Below are 19,554 nucleotides of genomic sequence, written 5' to 3' on the forward strand. Positions count from 1 at the left end.
TGATTGTGGATAAATTTAGGTTGGAAATCAGGAAAGGAAAAGAGTAAAATTCTGGAGGAAAGCTCTAATGAGGACAAGAAACATCACTACTTTTCAGACTGATGAAGTTTATTACAGGGAAGATATGATGGAGCTGCCTACAGGATCTTCCTTCAGGAGCAGGAAATGGAAATAAACGGCAGGTTAAAGAAGGCTCCTTCTTGCTTTATGCATCTTCTAGAGCAAGTAGGGAAAGGAATAATAATTATTTCTAGCATTTTTTTCTAGGCCCAAGAAGTTCTGCTCCTATTGTGGAGACCCAATAGCTGACAGATCTGCAGAACAGAAACAGCTCAGATGTCTAATGACTGGAAGATCAGGAAGGGCTGTGGACACCTGGAAAGGAGTCATTCTACGTATAATGTGAGGGTCAACATAAAAATATAGGATGATTCAGAAAGGTTAATTCCGAACTGTTTTCCAAATTTGGAAAGAGACTGATACATAACATGTGGCTACACGTCAGAGCACGACCCTTTCAGCGTTCAGAGTATGCCAACCATATTCTTTTGCTAAACCTGCATCAAAACATACTAAACTTGTCAGAAGAAGTCCTTGCTCCCTAATGCCATACTTCTGGTCCTTCTCGAAAACCTCACATCAAATGTGCTGCAAGGATTATATGCAAAAATACACATGGAAATATGTGTATGCAGGCACACCCATATACATATACACATGACAAACGTGGGATACTACTCATAAAAACGTATCATCTGCTTATACAAGAGTCTCAAATGCCCCAAGATTTGATGAAGAGCTGTATAATGACTCCAAAGGGGAAGCAAGATGATCCTACCTATGTAAACTAACCAACAAGCAGAAATTATCTTCACAACCTACTGAATAGCCTGGAAAAACAAACAAGCAAGCAAACACTATTTCTGTGAATCTGAAAGAAACTTCTGTTTAATAGATTTAAAAGAGAAGCTCAGAAAGAGGAAGGAAAAGCTTTAGAAGTGAAATCACAAGTAAAACAGCACAGGGAAAGGGGAAAGAAGGGAAAGGGGAAAGAAGGGAAAGGGGAAAGAAGGGAAAGGGGAAAGAAGGGAAAGGGGAAAGAAAACTTCCTGAAAATGGATGGGAAAGGGAACATAGAAATATACAGCACTGGTATTTCAAGCATTTGACCAGCCACCACCATGGCCCCTACTTTCACCTGTCTCAGCCACCTGGAAGACTACTTTTATCACATCTAGAAAAACCAGACCCTCATTGGGAGAATGCTGAACTGATTTGTCACCGTCTTTCCAGGTTCAAACCACGGTTCCCACGGTGAGGGCGTCCTTTGCAGCATACGCTCTTCCTCAGCTCTCCCCAGGGCTTAGGGAACAGCCAGCTCTCCAGAGGCATCAGCTGCTGGAACTTTGGGATTCTGGTGACCTGTCTTTTAAAATAGTGGGAGTAACTTCCGTTGCTCCCTCAGCAGTGCTTTTATGGAGCCAAGAGCACGCCAAAACACTGCTTGCCCTTGCATACAACTCGAGTAACAAAAGAGCAGCTGTATTCAGTTTAAGGCAAGACTATACTTTCCCACCCCTTATTTGACACTGGCTTATTTCCATCAGCCTTAACAACAATGAATGGCAGAGAAAGGGATGTTTTATGAGAAGCCATAGGCTCACGGTGCTATCTGATTCTGCCTCAACTGGGTCAAATTGACTTCACCCACAACTGAAGGCAGTAAATCTATTGACACAGGAGGCTGGCAACAGACCTCATCACAGGTAAACTCCTGAGGCCAAAGGGAGCCTCATTATAGTTGATGTTATATATGAAAAGCTCCATACGGAGTCAGTGCAGAATCAGGATTAGAGTGGGCCAAGACATCTGCCAGTGCTGTACCTAGAACAGCCTGGGTTTTTTAGCTTACATATAAGACTAGGGAGCCATTGAGCTCTACTTTCCAGCTTGCTATAGACTTGGGCAAGTTACTTGTTATATTTTTGCTTTCCAAGCTTTAAATCAGAAATAATGATACTTCCAGGGCAACATGGGTATTATTAACTCGACCATTTCTCCTAAACATTTTGAAATTTGCAGAAGGAAAGAGATGGAGCAGGGCAGTGCATTAGGGTTATTATGTTCTGTTGGTTCTCTCACCAGGCTTTCTTTTGAGGAGAGTTTTAAAACAAATACTTGGATCAAATACCCCATCAATAAAAACCTGGATATCCTCCAGGAGTCCGCTTCTTTGGCAAGTTCAAATAAAGCAGGTCTCCCTGTGTTTAAGGTGTAAGTGAAAACTTGAGTGCACAGAAGGTTGATATTAGAGTACACTTGTCTGCTAAGAGCTACGATCTACAGAAGATAAACTGAATAGCATAGGGGTAACAAGATGAGACTGGGGAATATCAGGATCTTGCATGTACCGGAGAATCAACAGTCCGATGATTGGTGATATTTCTACTTCAGATTCAGAGTAATAAGGACATTGATATGACTTGGTTCACTAGGAACCCCTCCAAACCAGGGCCAGTGCAGGCAGGCAAGGTGCTACAGAGGCACTTGAGTTTACATGGAATGAACAAAAACATGTTTTTCTCTAGACACAGAAAGTAAACCACTTGTGTCCATTCAAGATCTCACAATACCTTCCTTTAGAAAATGAATTTTGACTCCAAACCCTGTTCCACACATTGCGTTTTTTGGCAAAGTCCTCCCTATCAGGTATTCCAGATGAAGTAATTTTCTTGAATTCCTGCATAAATTTTCCTAGTACTGCTAAGCACCAGTGAAACACCTAGTGATCTCTGTCCCAGATCTACCTATATGTCAGTCATATACGGCAAAACATAACTTCTAAAGCACTTCAGAGCTTTTCATATGAGAAGGTTTGTATCAGTTATAGAGTTTACTCCACATACTCTGCACCCAGCCAAGTAGCTAACTGCCAGAGGGTCAGTGGAGCGAGCGCTTGGTTTGGGCTACATGCTCCCTTCAAGATCAAGAACAAAGCCATCAGGGTGTTAGGGTCAAGACTGCCATGTTTTATACTTCAAGGATATCCTCCTCCTCTACAGCTCTGACACGTGGAAGGAGAAGCACAGCTGGATCCAAGATAAAGCAAGCTTGTGGTTAGGAGGTTATACTGTTGCTCGCAGTCTGGCTAGACTTGGCTTTAACCACCAAATCGACTGTGTATTTTTGGACTGGTGAGGAAATGAGACATTCATGACCTGATTCAGAAACTAAAGCTTTGGACAAAGTTTTAGATGAATCTGTTAATGAATTACCAGCAATAGCTGAGTTTATGTTTGACTGAATTTCTATCGTCAGCTTAATGAATACATATACTTGGAAACAACTTAACCAAGATGAACATTTGTTATTTGCTCTGTTTTGAAGTTGTACATAAAATATACAAGTATGTTGCACCAGTCACAGTTGCTTTACATGTAATTTCCCAACAACAAAAAGTCAAGAGCAAGAAAATGTTAAGGCTATTGCCAGCACATATAATTAAATTTCCTTCCCAAAGTTATAACCTCCTGTGCAGCCCAACCAATGTGCCAGACCAAGAACTCCAGCTCCAGCCATCGGAGGTAAGTCCTGTCCCTCCACTGGTATCACAGATCCTTTTCTGAGCAGTTCTGTAAAACGACACACAGACTCATGGACAGCAGTGCTGAAAAGCCTGAATAACAGAATATCCTAGAAAGGAAAATATGAACTTCTTAAGGCCTATTTTTAATTAATTACCAGATGGAAATGAACCTTTCTTGGAACTTCTGGAAGCTTCTCGGAAAAGTCAAGCTTTCCTCGGAACTGGCCTTGTGTGCAAATTGGGACAGATAAAAGAAGGGTTTTTTGTATTAAATGGACTGTGATAAATTCTGACACCATGCTCAGAAAAGAAAACAACATTAACTAAATCACCGTGATGATTCCACCAAAAAAAATCTAGCCAAGTATATGTACTACACATAAAAAACCTCATATATTATGCAAACAGTTTGAATTTACAAATCCTCAGCCTCTGAACAAAGGCATACTCTATTTCAATGACTGTTATAAATCCATATAAAGTACAGGACTTAGCCTTATAACTGCCTCTTGATCTCATATAGTTACCAGGCCTCTGTTTAAACAAAATACGGTCTGTCAGAATTCTGTTTGGCCTTTTTGTATTTTGTCTCTACAAGGGGGATGTGAAAGAGAAAGGCTGAACGTATTTATTCTGGTCTGGGCACCTTGCCAATACTCACAGAGATATTTTAGGTTTTCTGGCTCACAGTGAGTTCAACCTCTTACCTGCCTCCCCGTTTAGACTGCTGGAAGAAACCACAGCTACAGAATTACAGTTGTAACACAATCAGAATAGCAGAGAGGTGAATCATAGCGTTAGCCATATATTACCACTCTACCCCGGTTTCACTCTCCCATCTCCATCGCAATCTCTTATATCAGGCATTTCACGCAGTCCTGTTAAATGTGGTAAGATCTGCAGTAAGCAGCGCTGTAAAAGTTGTCTGCAATGAGAGAACGCTCTCAGCAGAACATCCAGAAGAAACTTGGATGTTTGTCAAATTGAATTATTACAAAATTGAAAAAAAACCCTGATATTTTGGTATCTGTTGACAAGGTGTTTACCAGGACACCATACTTTGCTCATGTATACTTTATACACTCACAAGCTTTAGGTGGTTCCTTCTCCCACCCCTCTAACCCGCAGAGAGCCATAATGAAATCTTAACATTTTCATCTCGTGCAGAAATAGTGCCTCCAGCTCCCGCCCCACTGATGACAGCGGTTTCAGTGATGACAGGGAAAATATTCCTGCTAAGGCAAGTAACACCAGAATCACACCCAGCATATCTAGTGGTGAGCAGCTCATACAGCTGGAAATCTTCCAGCAGGTTCAGCCACTCCCTGCTCTGTGCTGAACAGGTCACTTAAGCCAAAAAAATATTCTTTAAATCCCCTAAAATGCTAATTGTGAGTATCCTCCATGAAACAGCAGGAGCCTTGTGGCTCCCATTAGCATTAAGTATCCCACAAATCCATCAAAATTTCTGAAAAACCTGATATTCATCCCTAAAGTTTGCCCACATCTCAGGGATGTAAACAAAACTAGAAATCCTTTCCATAAAGACCCAACATGGAACTCTGTGAGACTGATTTTTGTGGTCTTTGTATTTTGTGATTGTGGTGGGTTTTAGAAACTGTATCTAGAGATAGCAGCTAGTGCTTTTGGCTAGGGGGATACTGCTAAGGGAATATTATTTGTGTGGAGGTTACAGTGGCTTTCGGAAATCACAGGATTACAAAAATAGGAACACGTAATAAAGAGAAATCTCACGTGAAAACTGGAAGACTGGGAAGAAGACCGAGAAACTAAGATCTTTTGGCAACATGCTCAAAATCAGTCTTAGTCAGCAAAGATGTTTAGGAGATCGCTGTGAACTGAAGTTCCCAGCCCAGTGCCAGGAAGTCGGATTTCTACACTACAATGATAAATATCTTCAGTGGTAATTGCTGGAAGGCCAAGCCTGCCTGTCAAAATAGAAGCGCCACAATGGACTGTTGTGAGGAATTTTATATGATGACCTTGATTTGCGCTCTGAGCCACGATCAGTCTTCAGGGCCGTTCTCATGATAACTTTCACAGCACTAAATTTACAAAATTTTAACTAAAAAGGGATAAATCTACCTCCTTGGATAAACCATCCTATCTTTCTGCATTCTCACTTTTCTGCAATGCTGTCACCAATCATATTTCTACCGGTAAATAGTTTTCCATCTTCCTTGACTCTGTTATCATTTTCCATTTAAAATACACTCTGGCATAATCAGACTGCTTTTCAAGATCAATCAGCCCTGCTAGGAACAAGTATCTGTCTTGGAGAAAAAGCAATTGCATTGGCATAATCAAGTTACTAATGATAGGTCCATTATATAATCAACAAATGGGTGTTTCTGCTGGCTATTCCCTTCCCTCTTGCCTCCATAATAGTTCTCAGTTCAGTTAGACATTTGTGATTCATTTAGTAAATGGACAAAGTAAGCATTTGGATTTTTACCAATTGTGTTGCATCGTGCTGATTACTAATTGCAGCTGTTGCATTTCACTGCAGAAATACCTACTTTGCAGCATAAGTATGACGATCTTTCAGGCACAGATGAACATGCAAGTGCCCTGTGTATCGCTTGTATTTTCTGTTTCCTTGATGTAAAGTCCTTTCATCTCCAGGGGATGATGAATCCCAGCATGGGCTGGTAGCTTCCCTGTGTAGCTAAAGTTCCACTGTGTCATAAAGTGTAAATCCACTCATTTTACTTTATGAATCTCACTAACTTTACTAACTTCATTGTCAATTGCTCATAATTTTGTATAGCTCCCATCCTATAGGATAAAAGTTCCATTTTCAGGCTCATCCTACCAAGTGGTCATCCCTTCATCACTGTCTTCACCTGATTTTTTCAGAGTTTAAGCAAAATACAGTGTAGATATTTCAGCACAACAGTTCTTGAGAGGAAATTCTGGTTTTCATTATGAATAAAAAACCCCAAATATGTAATTTTATTCTACTTTATTTATTCTATATAATTGATCTGCAAAGCACTTCAGCCTGCTTCGGGTTAAAGGACACAGTATGGAAGAGAGTCAGTTACCTATTTAACTCCACTTCAGCAGAATATATTTTGAAATGCCACTAGCATGTTACATTAATAATTAATTCATTTAAATTTCCCATACCCAATATTTAGGCAATACCAAATAACTAGAACCAAAAATTAACAGATAATTTCAAGCAAGCTCAGCAGTAAACTGCCACTACCTGTTACAATTCATGGTTGCTGAAGTCCACATCCCCAAATAGCCAAGAAAGCCCCTGGAGGTAAATAAATAAAAAAAGAAACCTTCTAAAATTATCTGGCAGGGGCAGGCTAAAGCAGAGGATTCCTGTTGTGGGAGTTCTCCTGTGCAACATGTACATTCCCAATGAGCAAGCCCAGGCATATTTGTTTTCACACAGTTGCTTCCACATCAAGACACATTTCCATTCCCCCCTCCCTCCTTCTGCTTTTGTATTCCATCGTCCACATCAACAATTAGTGGAAGTGCCTGGCTGTGCCTGTTCACATTGTTCCCAGACTTTTCTCTCCCCCAGTGAGCTCTGAAGACCATGCATTATTTGACATGACACGACTTGGAGGCCTTCTACAGCAACGGCCATATGCAGGGAAGCAGACAGAGACAAGGAAGAAGAAAGTTAGTCATGGTTACAACTATCTGGGACAGCAGGACTCAAATTAATATGCATTAATCTCTTAGCACAATACCCCAGGTGACTGGACTTTAAATTACTTAGTCTTGTAAACCAAAAAAACCCAAAGCCCACCAGAACTTAAAACAGCCTAAAGGTCAAGATACAAAGTCAGCTCGTTGTTCTATTTGTTTTTGTGACATTAAAACACAGGATATGAAATAAAAAATAATCTTAGAACAGCTAGGAACTAAATCCAGATGTTTTAACATCAGGCAGAAGCATATTCATAACGTGTTTTTTTCCTGAAATAATTAAATATCTACTGCATTTTCCATCACAGTTCATTTCTCTGCAACATGAGCACTTTGCCAGCTTGTACATACACACCAAATGTATTCAGTTTATAGTAAACAGCTGCACAGAGGGCAGCTTCCCTTCACACACACAGGCTCTGCACTTGTGTCCTTACATGTTTTTTAAATTAACCTAGTCAAGTGCACAGAACATTCAAGACCATAAAACATAATCAAAGGTACCTATTGCTCTCTGGAAATGAACTCTTAGAAATATCTGCTCTGAAAATGGATGTTTCCTTAGAGTGTATACTTAATATTTCCTCTCATTTTGTTGCTAAAATCCAGAGAAATTAGATTTTACCGTTCCTCCAAGAGAAGGTGGTCCCCAGACATATGTCCCCAGATGTTCAGCCTGAGTGTTCCAACCCTCATCATAAAGCGCATATACTGATCACTGCCATTGATATTACCAGCCTTCGCTTTTACGTGTGTGCCTCTTCCTCAGTTACTTAACCCAAATACAGTCAAGGCTAAAAGCTTGTTTTACAGCTGATATGTATAGAGAAATTTCAAAGACTAAGTTGGTTACCCCATCAGCTCCTCACAACCTGAGGAGCTCCCCTGTGTCCTCCCGTCTCTCTCCAGTGATCTCAACAAGCAGCAGCCCACAAAGCAATATTGACCAAATACCTTTAAACCCAAATACCTCCACTTCATAAACATACTGACAAAAAGTATATGCAGATTATGGCAGTGGAATATATTTTTCCTCTTAAGACATGCATATGTGAAAGTAAATTTGAAATAACTATCCACAGTGAGTCTAAACACATTAAATGCCTACAGTAGTTCGGAAAACTTGAAAAGTTTATACAGGTAAAAAACATATAAATAAAAAATCCTTTCAAATTTTAAATGACTGCAGCCTTTTCTCAAGTTACATTGAAAAGTTGAAGGGAACAGAAAAGGAATTTCTTTCTGAAGTCTTTATCATATGTAATACTTGGTCACTGTCAGTCAAACATAAGGTCGTACATAGACTTTATTGTGTGTCACAACGGATTGCGCCGCACTAAGTATCAGTATTAGTTTCAGTCTTTATCATCAAGAGAACAGCTGCTATTTATGTCTTCCCAAATTACTTCCTTGTATTACTTTCAATCTCTGTTCCATAAAAAACAAGCTTCTGACTTCGGGGTTTTTGGGTTTTTTTTTCCATTTTAGCTATCAGGTACAAGAGAATGTTATTGGGAGCGGAAAAGTAGGAAAATCAGCTTCTGTTTTGTAATACAGGTATAAATAGCAGAGGGGGAAGAATGGCATCCTGAAAGCCTGAAGGATGTAAAGCTCGATTTTCAAATGTGTTTAAGGACATCCTGATGCAAGTGGACTAGTAGGATCTTCAAATATTGCAATGTGCCTAATTCTTTTGAAAATCCCATCTCTCTGAACTACTCGGCTTCTTAGCACCTATTTTTTTTTCTCAAGGATTAATCTTGTGAATGGCATTTCAAGTAAACTTGAGTCATCTGTTGTTCTTGGATTTTTGGATCTCAGATTATAGACAGATGGACATCAAAAGTGAATGAGTTATCAAGGCTTACCAAGTTACCACTCACTTGTTTTATCTGACAATGTACACCATGAAAACAAAACATGTTAGCTAACTAAGAAGGCATTGTAAGGCAACATGTTTTATTCAGCATTGGGGTGGGATAGGAGGATGCACACAGTCTGTTAATGAAGCCAACTGGTGACCAGGAGCTTGCTTTGCCTTGGTCACTATTGGCTGAGGTCCATCAGGACAGCTGATGAATACTGCGTGAAAAACATTTTTGTCTGATGAAGTAATGGAGACCAGCCCACTACTGTACATGGTTAAGTAAAGCATGTTTCCTCTTTTACTGACTTCAGTGTTTTACAGCTGAAAATAAGAAGAGTTCATTTAACAGCAACTTTTGCATGCCAACTGATGATGCCTCCACAGGTCTGCCACAGTGAAAGGAGCCAGAACTCTAAGTACACAATACAGAAAAAAGAATTGAAGTAATTGCAGTTTTTGAATGACTGGTATTACTTTATAAAGACAAATGCTGGCATGTACCCTCCTGCCTTTGCATAGCTTAGAGCGCGTACAATCATTCTCAAAAACATAAAAAATATAAGGAAAATGTATAATTAATCGTCACCCAACTAAAATAAGTCTATTAAATTAGTATTTACCTTTAACATCAACTAGCTAAATAAAAGGGCAAAGAGAACAGCTGGATAACACCTTCTACCTCCCATTCATTTCAAGCAAAAATCTTACATTTATGAATAATGTTGGCTCAACTTTACGGACGGCAGAAGCTCTCCATTTTCCCATAAAAATGTAGAGTTGATTTAGCATTACTGGAAGGAGAATCCAAGAAGAATGGTTGAGACCATGCTGGTATTCTCTCTCCTGCACTAGCTGGCAGCAGCACTGGGGAATGCCCAGCTCCAGCAACTGGAAGGACAAGTCAGTGGAGTGCAGGAATGGAGACAGGATGCCTGCAAACTCTTTGGAGGGTGCTGTAGGTTGAACATGGCTGGTAAAGTGCTGTTTTGGATGTCCCAAACCCCACCTGCTTGAGTTTATAGATGACTACATGCTAAATGGCTGTAGATGCCTTGTTTCAAGAACTCTACAACTGATGTGCCACCGGCTATTCAGAAAAAAACAAGACTTAACATTTCACAACTTTCAACAACCACATGAACCACACAGAAGGTGTGATAATTAGGCACACTCATTGAAGTACCGCTTTTGATGCTGGAAGTTAATATAGTCTCCTCTAATTTATCTAATATCCCCAATCCTTGGTCTTCCTGATCAGACTGCCAAAAGAGTCCTAACAGTGTTATTTTAGGACACAGCATGACTGTCTGTAGACATTAGACTGGAATCCTTTCACTTCACACGTACTTTCAAAAAGCAAAAGGAAAAATACTTTCCATCATTGCTGACTTGGGTTGAGCTTGTACTTGGATCCTTATTGGAGAAATACCATAGGAAGAAGGTTGGGCTTATGGTTAAGATAAGTGAACTAGGTCTCAAGACTTCATGAGTCCATCTGTCACACTCCTGCACAACATGGGGCAAGTTGCTTAACTCCAACCATCTACTTGAATATCAGTACTGCAGGGACAACGTCATTTCCTCTCACCTGCCTCCAGTCTATAACATCTATCAAGGCTTTACATTCCTCAGAGAGTTTGTCTTTACTAACGTATGTATCCCTATGCATGCACAGACATCTAGCTCAACAGCATTCAGTCATGGATGGAAAAAACATCCCATAAGATGTTTCAGTGTTTCATGTGGCACACTGATACTTTAAAAGTTTATTCTTTGTGGACCTCAAGCTTCAGCCATTCAGCAATGCAAAGCTTACATCAAGGACTCTCATCTGCCCAACCTCAGGCAATACAGCAGATAGAGATTCAGAGAGCTAGGTGATGATTTAGTGCTCCTATCCCTGAACTGTCTTTCCTCATGCCTCTTGGTTTAGATCACACTTCCAACACGGAAGCCATGATTAATACTCAGTAACAGCAAATCCCACTCTAATTAATTTATGCAAAAGGAATGACAACGCATGATGAAAACCACATTCCAGAACATGCAATGCTCTACTGAGAAGCTGGCAAACTCCCATACATATTGTGATAACACTGACTAAGCACCTTTTATTCTCTCTGCCTTACTGTCCCTTTCTTCCACAGGCCTTGTTGGGACTATTGTGCCTCCACTTTCAACTCCCATCTCAGAATGTGCTTTTCCCAGAAGTCTCTACACTACACAACCAAATCTAATTTCACTCCCCAGATGGACACCATGCTTTTGGGACTAGATCCAACCAACTGTGGAGTTAAATTCAATGTGCCTATGTAGTAGCTGAACAACATTTAGTCTCAAGGAGCTTTCACTTGTCCAAATGCATTCCTTCAGAGCAATGAAGCTGTGCAGTCTCCATCCTTGGAGATACTCAAAATCTGATGGGACACAGTCCTGAGCAACCTGCTCTAGCTGACTGCAGGGTCAGCAGGACGACTGGACTAGACAATCTCCAGAGGTCTCTTCCAACCTCAACTATTCCATGGTTCTGTATAAACACCTGTTAGCAGTTACGCCTTTTAAAGGCCACATCACCCAAAGCAAGACAACACAGGCTTAGCAAACATAATAAATGCACAACTATTTAAAGACATAGAACGCTCCTGAATCTGTGGAAACTTGTCAAAGGTTATGACTGGGTAGCAAAAATAGAGTCATTGTGATACACTTCAGGATTCTATCCATAATTCCAGGTGTCTTTCCTGATTTCCATGTAGAGTCCAGTCAAAATAAGTGGCATGCAGGTAACAACCCATTTCTTCCACTAGACAGGCTACAGGCAATACTAATGGCACCTGTTTAGTCCATCACATTCCTACAACTCTACCTTTCTATGGAGAGCTTGTCTTCACTGAAATGTTTCTTCATGCTTGGATTCAAACTTTACCCCTAATCTAGCTCACCAAGTATTGATTTCTCTAATTCCATGGAAAACATGTTTCCAAACTTTTCTAAAGGAATCAACAGGCACGTAACTTTCACAAACCAGATCTGAACTTCAGTCATTCATAAAAGACCACTAGTAAGTCTACAACTGAGCAGGAAAATCCTGTGTTTTGTAGTGCTGTAAGCCAGCGCTCTGACCACTCAAATAATAGCTTTTCTTTCTTCAGCCTGCAGAAGCAGAGTACTTTCTTATTTTCATTGTTCCAGTAGCATTACTGACATGAAAAGATGACTGAAAATTGCACAATGCCTATTGTGAATAAATGATGATAAAAGCTTCATAACATGGCAGATAATGCTTGTAACGCACACGCTTCCTCCTAATGAAACTCCAGATCTATGGATGTGTTCTCCAGCAGCTTAAAAAAGGCATCTAGCTCTATCACCCTGATTGCAAAAATGTATTAAGTCTTCAGCCTGAGACATAGGCTCTGTTTTTGGAGCAGAAGGTCACAGGCACCCTTTGCAATAACGACCATAAGGTCTGAACAATCATGGTGTGTGATATAAATGACAACCATGAAACATATACTGCAATGCATTTGCTGTGCATCCCACTAAGTCACGCTTACACAACGCAATTTACTGTCATGCTAAATTATATGAAAATTTAAGGGACACTATATACCATTCTATGAATCCTCAATGTCAAAAACTGAAGCACCATGTTATGTTTTGGTTCTCTACCATGTACATAATGCTTTCATGCTTTAAAGATTTCATATGTAGTTATATGCAAGCAATTTAAGAGAGACAGTATTACAGAAGCAAGCACTGAACTGAAGCATTATATTCTAGTTCCTACAACTACCTAAAGAATAAACACAAAAATCATTCTGCAGCAGAAATTCTCATATAAGTCACTGTTTCAACTCACTGCTAGTACCAGAAATAGTTCAGTAGTAGCACAGCACTATACCACCAAACCACCAATAATATTTTATATTTATGGATAGCATCTTATATTCATGTGTATACATAAGTTCTCCTTTCCAGGAGAAAAAACATACTCCATTCAAGATACCTTCAAGCTGCTTTTTCTTTTTGTCTCTGAAGACATGCATAACTCTCCCTACTTGTTAGGCCACAATGCTTTCTCCAGTGTGTCTACAGTGCAAACAATAGTAGAAAATTGAGACAGCAGTCCTCTGCAACCAGATCAGGCCCTGAAAGCAGGCTAATTGTCAAAGCCTGATGATCAGTCTAGGCTAACGTAGCCCACAAAGGGGCTATTTCTATGCCAGATGGTCATATTCTGTCACATCTCCTGTCTGCTACTGTCTTCCTTGATGCTTCATTTCTCTTCTAACCAACTCTGCTCTTTCATTATTCCCTATGCATGGGATGCCTTTTGATATAAATTCAGCTCTTCTTCAGAGGGATGAGAATTATATGCGGTACTTCACCCAACATGAATGTCCATAATTTGGTCTACCGACAGCCATGCTGACACAGTTTTGGCCCCTTTCTACTCCCATTAGCCCTGCCAAGTCAGCACACAGGCACACCAACCTACTTCCGTGACTGTTCATACATCATCAACAAAATTATTGTTGAATCCTGTCTTCAGGGTCAAATTCTGCTTTTGGTCACATCTGAGCAGCTCCCTTGAATGCAACATGGTGCCCAGGTGAAATTGGGCATAAGTTGAACCTTGCAGGTCTGTGAACAGGCACTGGACCCTCTCAGGTGGAGATCTCTACTTTCCACTTCACTCCTGATCCCTCTAGGAGCATGACATTTTCTTCTGTTTCAGTAATTCCCAATACAAGCACGGTGTGAGTAACCTTCCCTGAGGCCAGAAGTCTCACCATCCACATTTCTGTGAGGTTCCTTCCACATTCATGACTTATTCCTCCACGGAAATTCACATTCCTCTGAGCCCACAGTCCTCACAGGCTCACAGGTATAAATAAAGGAGGTAGGATGAGACCATTTAGGAGCAGAATCTCCTACCAGAAAAAGTGATGTTTTAAAGAAGCGGTATTTTTCAATAAGCTGATGATCAGTTTGTGTTATGCTTTAAAACCAAAAAGACTAAGAGCTTCCTTAATTACAGTGGCAGCTATTATGACTGCAAACATGAAACCTTTCTTTTTTCCTTCAGATAGATTCAAAGTGCAATCTCAACACTCCTGAGCAAATACCTCTTGCCCTTTCAGATCCTTAATATATCAGCCCTTTAGGGAGGAATCCAAATTTAAACTTCAAGGCCACAGAGGCTCAGGACAACTCAGAGTCTGCCTTATGAGAGCAAGGGGGAGGACAGTTGCAGATTTAATTTTAGGGAAACATTTCTCTCTCCTCTGTCTCCCTCTCCCCCCACCTCCTTTTCCCAAGAAAACAAACATTTTCTTCATTCCTGGATCACACTGGAAGCTGATTCTCTCATCTCCTTTGAAAGAATTGAGCAGCTTATTCCTCATCTGCAGTTTCCTAAAGTGATCCCTCGACTGAAGTGCTGTTCTTATCAGCCCACCCAGCAATTACCGGGAGAAAAGAAGCACCCTGCAAAAACTGTGACAGAACAAAATCATTTCACAGTGATTTATTAGGCATGCAGCCACTAATGACTTCGCAAGTGTGGAAAGCAAGATGGAGGGGCAGAGCCCGAGCCAACACTAGCTGTCAGAACATCATTGTCATCTATCGGGTTAGAAATATTTAAGCCATCTGATGGTTCAGCCTGGCATCCCAACATAACAACAGGCCTGGAAACAGCAATAAATTTGCACATTGAAGAGTCTGTTCAAAATCGCAGAGGTTGACAAAGAAATGGGAGAAAGTATGCAGAGATGTTTGTATGTGTGACATTGAAAATAAAGGATCATGATCTCCAAGAGCATCCTTCTAGTGCATCAACTCTGCTGTCAGGGCTGAAGTACCAGAGGCAACAGCCACTTCACTGAACTGAAAGATGTTTTTCTATTCATTTGCAGATGTTATTTTTGTCCTTATTGTGAGAAAATGTCTTTGTTCTTTTGAATAAAAAGTCACCTTGTGATGTGTTTGGGAAAAATCCAAGGAAGTGCCAAGGTTCTGCAATTTCCACCTGCTGGGAGCAGCAGGTGCTTGGCACTTGCCGTGGTGAAGCTCTTGAGACAGGTTCTGCCCTCAGTTGCACAAGTGTAAATACAACATAACTTTGCTGGCACTGACTGAATTATCCGAGATGAAATTCAAAGTAAGCAAGAGCAAAATCTCTCCGTTTTTTTGCAGCAACACGGGATTACAATGGTAACATTAACATTAGAACAGATCAATTTTGCAAGATGACAAAAGAACATACTGATCTCACTGCTGTGAGCTCCTACTCAGCAGACAATTGCGTCCCATCTTAGAATAGAGGTTTTAAAATGTTCAAAGCAATGTGCAAGCATTAACTTCTAATGGCTTCAAAAGGAATTTTAATAATGCTAATGTCTTCATATTACAGATGTGATGCATCTAGAGAGCAAAGGTTTCTATTTGAATCTGTAGCAGCTTTCAGAGATATTTGGACCAGAAATTTCCATTTAGGCATCTCTAATTTCAAGACTTCAGAAACTGTTGCTGGGAAAGATGGAGGTTGATATGACCTCTACTTTACAAAGGCTCCTGCAATTATATTATGGTCCATCTAAATGACTAGTTTATTAGTCAGTTGTGTATTTGCAAAGAAAACAACAAACCAACAAAACAAAAAGTTATTCTATCAGTCCAGCAATTTAGCAAATACTTCCTTGCCATGCTAACAGAATACAGTGGCCCCCACTTTACCCTTGGCTACTGAACGACAGGTTGAGAGCAGCTAGGAAACCCAACTGGCAGGAATTTAGTGGTCTACCACTATTCCCAGAAGCAAGGGTTGGGCACCACCCACTTGTGCCAAAGGAGACTGAGCACAGAAAGAAGGTGAAAATAGAGTGTTTCCAGACTTTTTGTATCATGTCTTGTTCTTGCTTGAGAACGATGTACCTGAGAAATGCCCTGGAGTGTTGCAAAACACAAAAACAGCTTTCTTAAATTGATCCATTTTTTTTCCCACTGTCATAGGCAAACCCAAAAAATAAAAATATGTGGGAGAGGGAAGAAAAGCATACAACTTTCTTTTCAGACATGCCTATTATTCCACAATCCTCTAACCTAATTGTAGCGTATTTCACATTATTCGCCTTTTCTTTTGCATAATATTTGTCATTATTTTTTCCGTCAGCATTTCTACATGACTAATAAATATGTTTTAGGATAGCCTGCATCACAACAGTACCTTTCTGTCCCACTGCTTTCTCTTTCAGAATTGACTCCTCTCTCCCCTCCTACTCAGACCTTGTTAGTCCTTCTCTTGTTCCTAATTTGAAGATCTCAATGAGCAAGAATTACATGTCTCGGCAATAAACATGATCTCACAGCAAAACAAAGAAGAGGATGAACAAAATAAAAATTACTGTCTGGTGAAAGCTCCCTTGACAACTACAGCTACACTGACAGGCGCCACTGAAATAATAGGAATGATGCTTCAAAACAACAGCCAAGAAAACGTTATGAAAGAGAAAAAAAAACAGTCTAAATGGATCTTTTCAAATGCAGATGCCACTGTCAAATGAGGAGAATGAGAAAAATGTTCTTTCTTACAGCACAGTCATATTTAAACTCTGCCAGATAACAGAAGACCACCAAAAATGTGAGTACAACCTGAAAGATCCTGGGCCCAATAGTCCATTTCAGGAATGCTAGAATGATGCAGAAAGATCCTGGGCCCAATAGTCCATTTCAGGAATGCTAGAATGATGCAGAATGGAACAGCAGGATCATATTTTGGGGATGGAGAGGAGGGATGAAAGGTGTTATCTCATTACCAAATCTTGAATTGCTTCCAACTGGGTGAACAATAAAACTCATGTTGACTTCAGTGCAGTATCAGGCATTTGCAGGCTTGCATCTGAGTAACTACCACTACCTAGGTGACAAACTGCATAGCAAAGAAGCCAAGAGATTAATGAACATGAAAAATTACGGCCCACTACTACTGATGTCCCATCCAAGACAGAACTAAGGCAACACTCATGAAGAAAGGCTGTCCATGGGCTTAGGGAGGCAATTAGAAAAAAGCATTAGCCCTCCTCCATCAATAATGCCTAAGTGTGAACAAGTTACTTAGGCGCTTTTTCCACCTTAGCTTCACAACCATAAAATGGGGGAAATTGCTGTAAGTACTGGTGTGGGCAGAGCTATCTGGTGGTCAGAAGGTATTTCAAGAGCACCAGATGGATCCTGTAAAATCCTGCAGCAACCGCAGCATCTCCCAAACTACCTATGGCTCTTCAGCAGGCAGAAAATGCAGCTTCTTGGAGCAGAGGTGGAGATCCAGCTGCACAGAAGTTCCTGGCTAGACTGAGTTGGGGTGGGGGGCTATGGAAAGAGATGGCAGAGACAATGCAGCAGGCAGGGTGGAAAGGAATAAGGTGCACAGAGTGAGTGGCGCTTTGGTGTGGTGCAGTTTATTTTCTCGGTATTTTACATCCCTATTGTGAAGTACTACTGGTAATATGGCAAAGATTATTGCCTAAAAACTCCAGTCACAAATGCATAGGCAACACCCATGTTAGCAGAAACAGACCCTTTTCTCCTCGTACTGAATGCACTCAGAGCTCCAGAAGTTTGGCTTAGGCTCCTGGGCTTGCATTCCTCTCCAGAGAAAAATGAAATCTGCAGAAGAGCCCTGTATTTCTCCTCCATTTTATTCCACACACTCAAGACACCTAATAAATTTGCTTTGACTTCTTATTCTTCCCTAAAACAAAGGAAAAACTTAGAACCAGAAATATCTTTTTGCTCCCTGGTAGCCTGGCAGAGACACGTGTAGGACTGTTTTCCACTTTTATATAATAAGATTTAAAACAAAAAACAAAAACAAAACCCCAAAAAAACCCAAACCAACAGATTGCACAGAAAAAGATACGGGGACTCTGCCATTTCTTGCCAGAAGCACTGAAACCAAAAGCACATCGTGACTGAGAATAAAAAACTAAATAGTTACATAGATAACAAGAACATCCTAACAGTAAAGAAAAACAATAATCAAAGTTTTGAAAGGCATGTAAACTCTGAAGACAGAGCCAGCCAGCCTTTTAGTACTCACTGAGAACAGAGGGAAACTTGTGGTCTGAGGTTATTCTGTATCTGTATACTAGAGTTTCTTGCATGTTTCTTTATAGTGTGAATATACAAAACAAAACAGAGTCAGTGAACAGACTGCATGGCTCATTAGTCTGTTCCACCACGGCCATACAACTGTCTCTCTTCGGTTTATTGCTCTTTCGGCAATAAACAGATTGCTTGTGTCCAAATCTGAGTGAGCTCCGAGTTCCCCAGCCCTGGGAAATTCAGATGTGGATTAGTGGAAAGAGGGAAGAGTCAGGTTAAACACTCTGGTTCAGCCACAAGGCACGGACAGTTCCCAGAGCCAAACCTGGGGATGTCGAGACCAGCATTTGGGGGTGAATAGACCTGTCACTAACCTGTACTGCAAGTCTGCGTGTGAACTGGATGAGACGTACCGAACCAAACCCCCAGCCCAGGGCAGGGGAGCAGTGCTGCAGCCAGAGTTATCCTCGCTCCTCCGTGCCACGGACGCTGCACCCTGCGCTCCCAGCACTGCACGGGGGGCAGAGACCAGGGGAGACCCCCATGCTCCAACCCACCCCAGATGTGGAGGACTTGCCTCTTGCAGGGGCTGTACCCCCCAGCCCAGCATCCCCCAAGCTCCAGACCTCAGCGGCAGGAAACACCTCTCCCTGCCTTTTGCTGCGCTACATGTCAGAGAAAAACATGCCCCAGCGCCCAAGGCGCGGCAGCTGCCGAAGGGGAGGAAGAGCAAGGAGCCACTTACGGGGATGTGCACTCGCAACATGAGTTTCTTCTGGCTGGAGCTTTTCCTGCTGCTGCTGCTGGAGGCATCTTTCTTCTTGTCCATGGCAGTGCTTCCCATCCCTTCACCCAGGCGTGGTGCTGGGCGATAGATCTGGAGAGGGAGGCTCCTCTTCCACCTCTCCCCACCGTCCCACCGGCCGCAGTTACTCCAGGCTCCTTATTTTCTTTTTCTTTTCTTTTCTTTTCCTTTTTTTTTTTTTTTTTTTAAATGGCCTTAGGAAGGGGGGGGGGGGGGGGGTAGGATGGGAGAAGCAGAGGGAAGGGGAGGAGTTTCTCCAGCTCCGGCCTTTAATCCCAGCAGCGAGGTGTCAGGGGGGACCTTCTCAAGAGGATGAGATGCCCTTACAAACGCTGCTTGCTTTCTCACTCTTCCGCCCTTTCAAAAATATCCGGAGCATCCTGGGGGGGTGAGAAAGTTTCCTTCCCCTCGCCCAGCCCGGCCGCACTCCCCCCGACAGAGAGAGAGAGAGAAAAAAAAAACAACCCAAAAAACACCCAAACGCCA

At 41.3% G+C, this 19,554-nt stretch overlaps 1 protein-coding gene across 1 annotated transcript in view; it reads right to left on the bottom strand.

Moving 5' to 3' along the window:
* The window catches only part of PRKAG2 (protein kinase AMP-activated non-catalytic subunit gamma 2), a 229,291-nt gene extending 210,125 nt beyond the window's left edge, over positions 1-19,166 (bottom strand). Inside the window, exon 1 of the mRNA XM_075492347.1 lies at positions 19,009-19,166. Coding sequence (XP_075348462.1) covers positions 19,009-19,107 — 99 coding nt within the window. The 5' untranslated portion in view covers positions 19,108-19,166. The remainder of the gene's footprint in view (positions 1-19,008) is intronic.
* Positions 19,167-19,554: the final 388 nt, after the last annotated feature.

Source organism: Mycteria americana, chromosome 2, assembly GCF_035582795.1.
Source record: "Mycteria americana isolate JAX WOST 10 ecotype Jacksonville Zoo and Gardens chromosome 2, USCA_MyAme_1.0, whole genome shotgun sequence".
NCBI lineage: Eukaryota > Metazoa > Chordata > Aves > Ciconiiformes > Ciconiidae > Mycteria > Mycteria americana.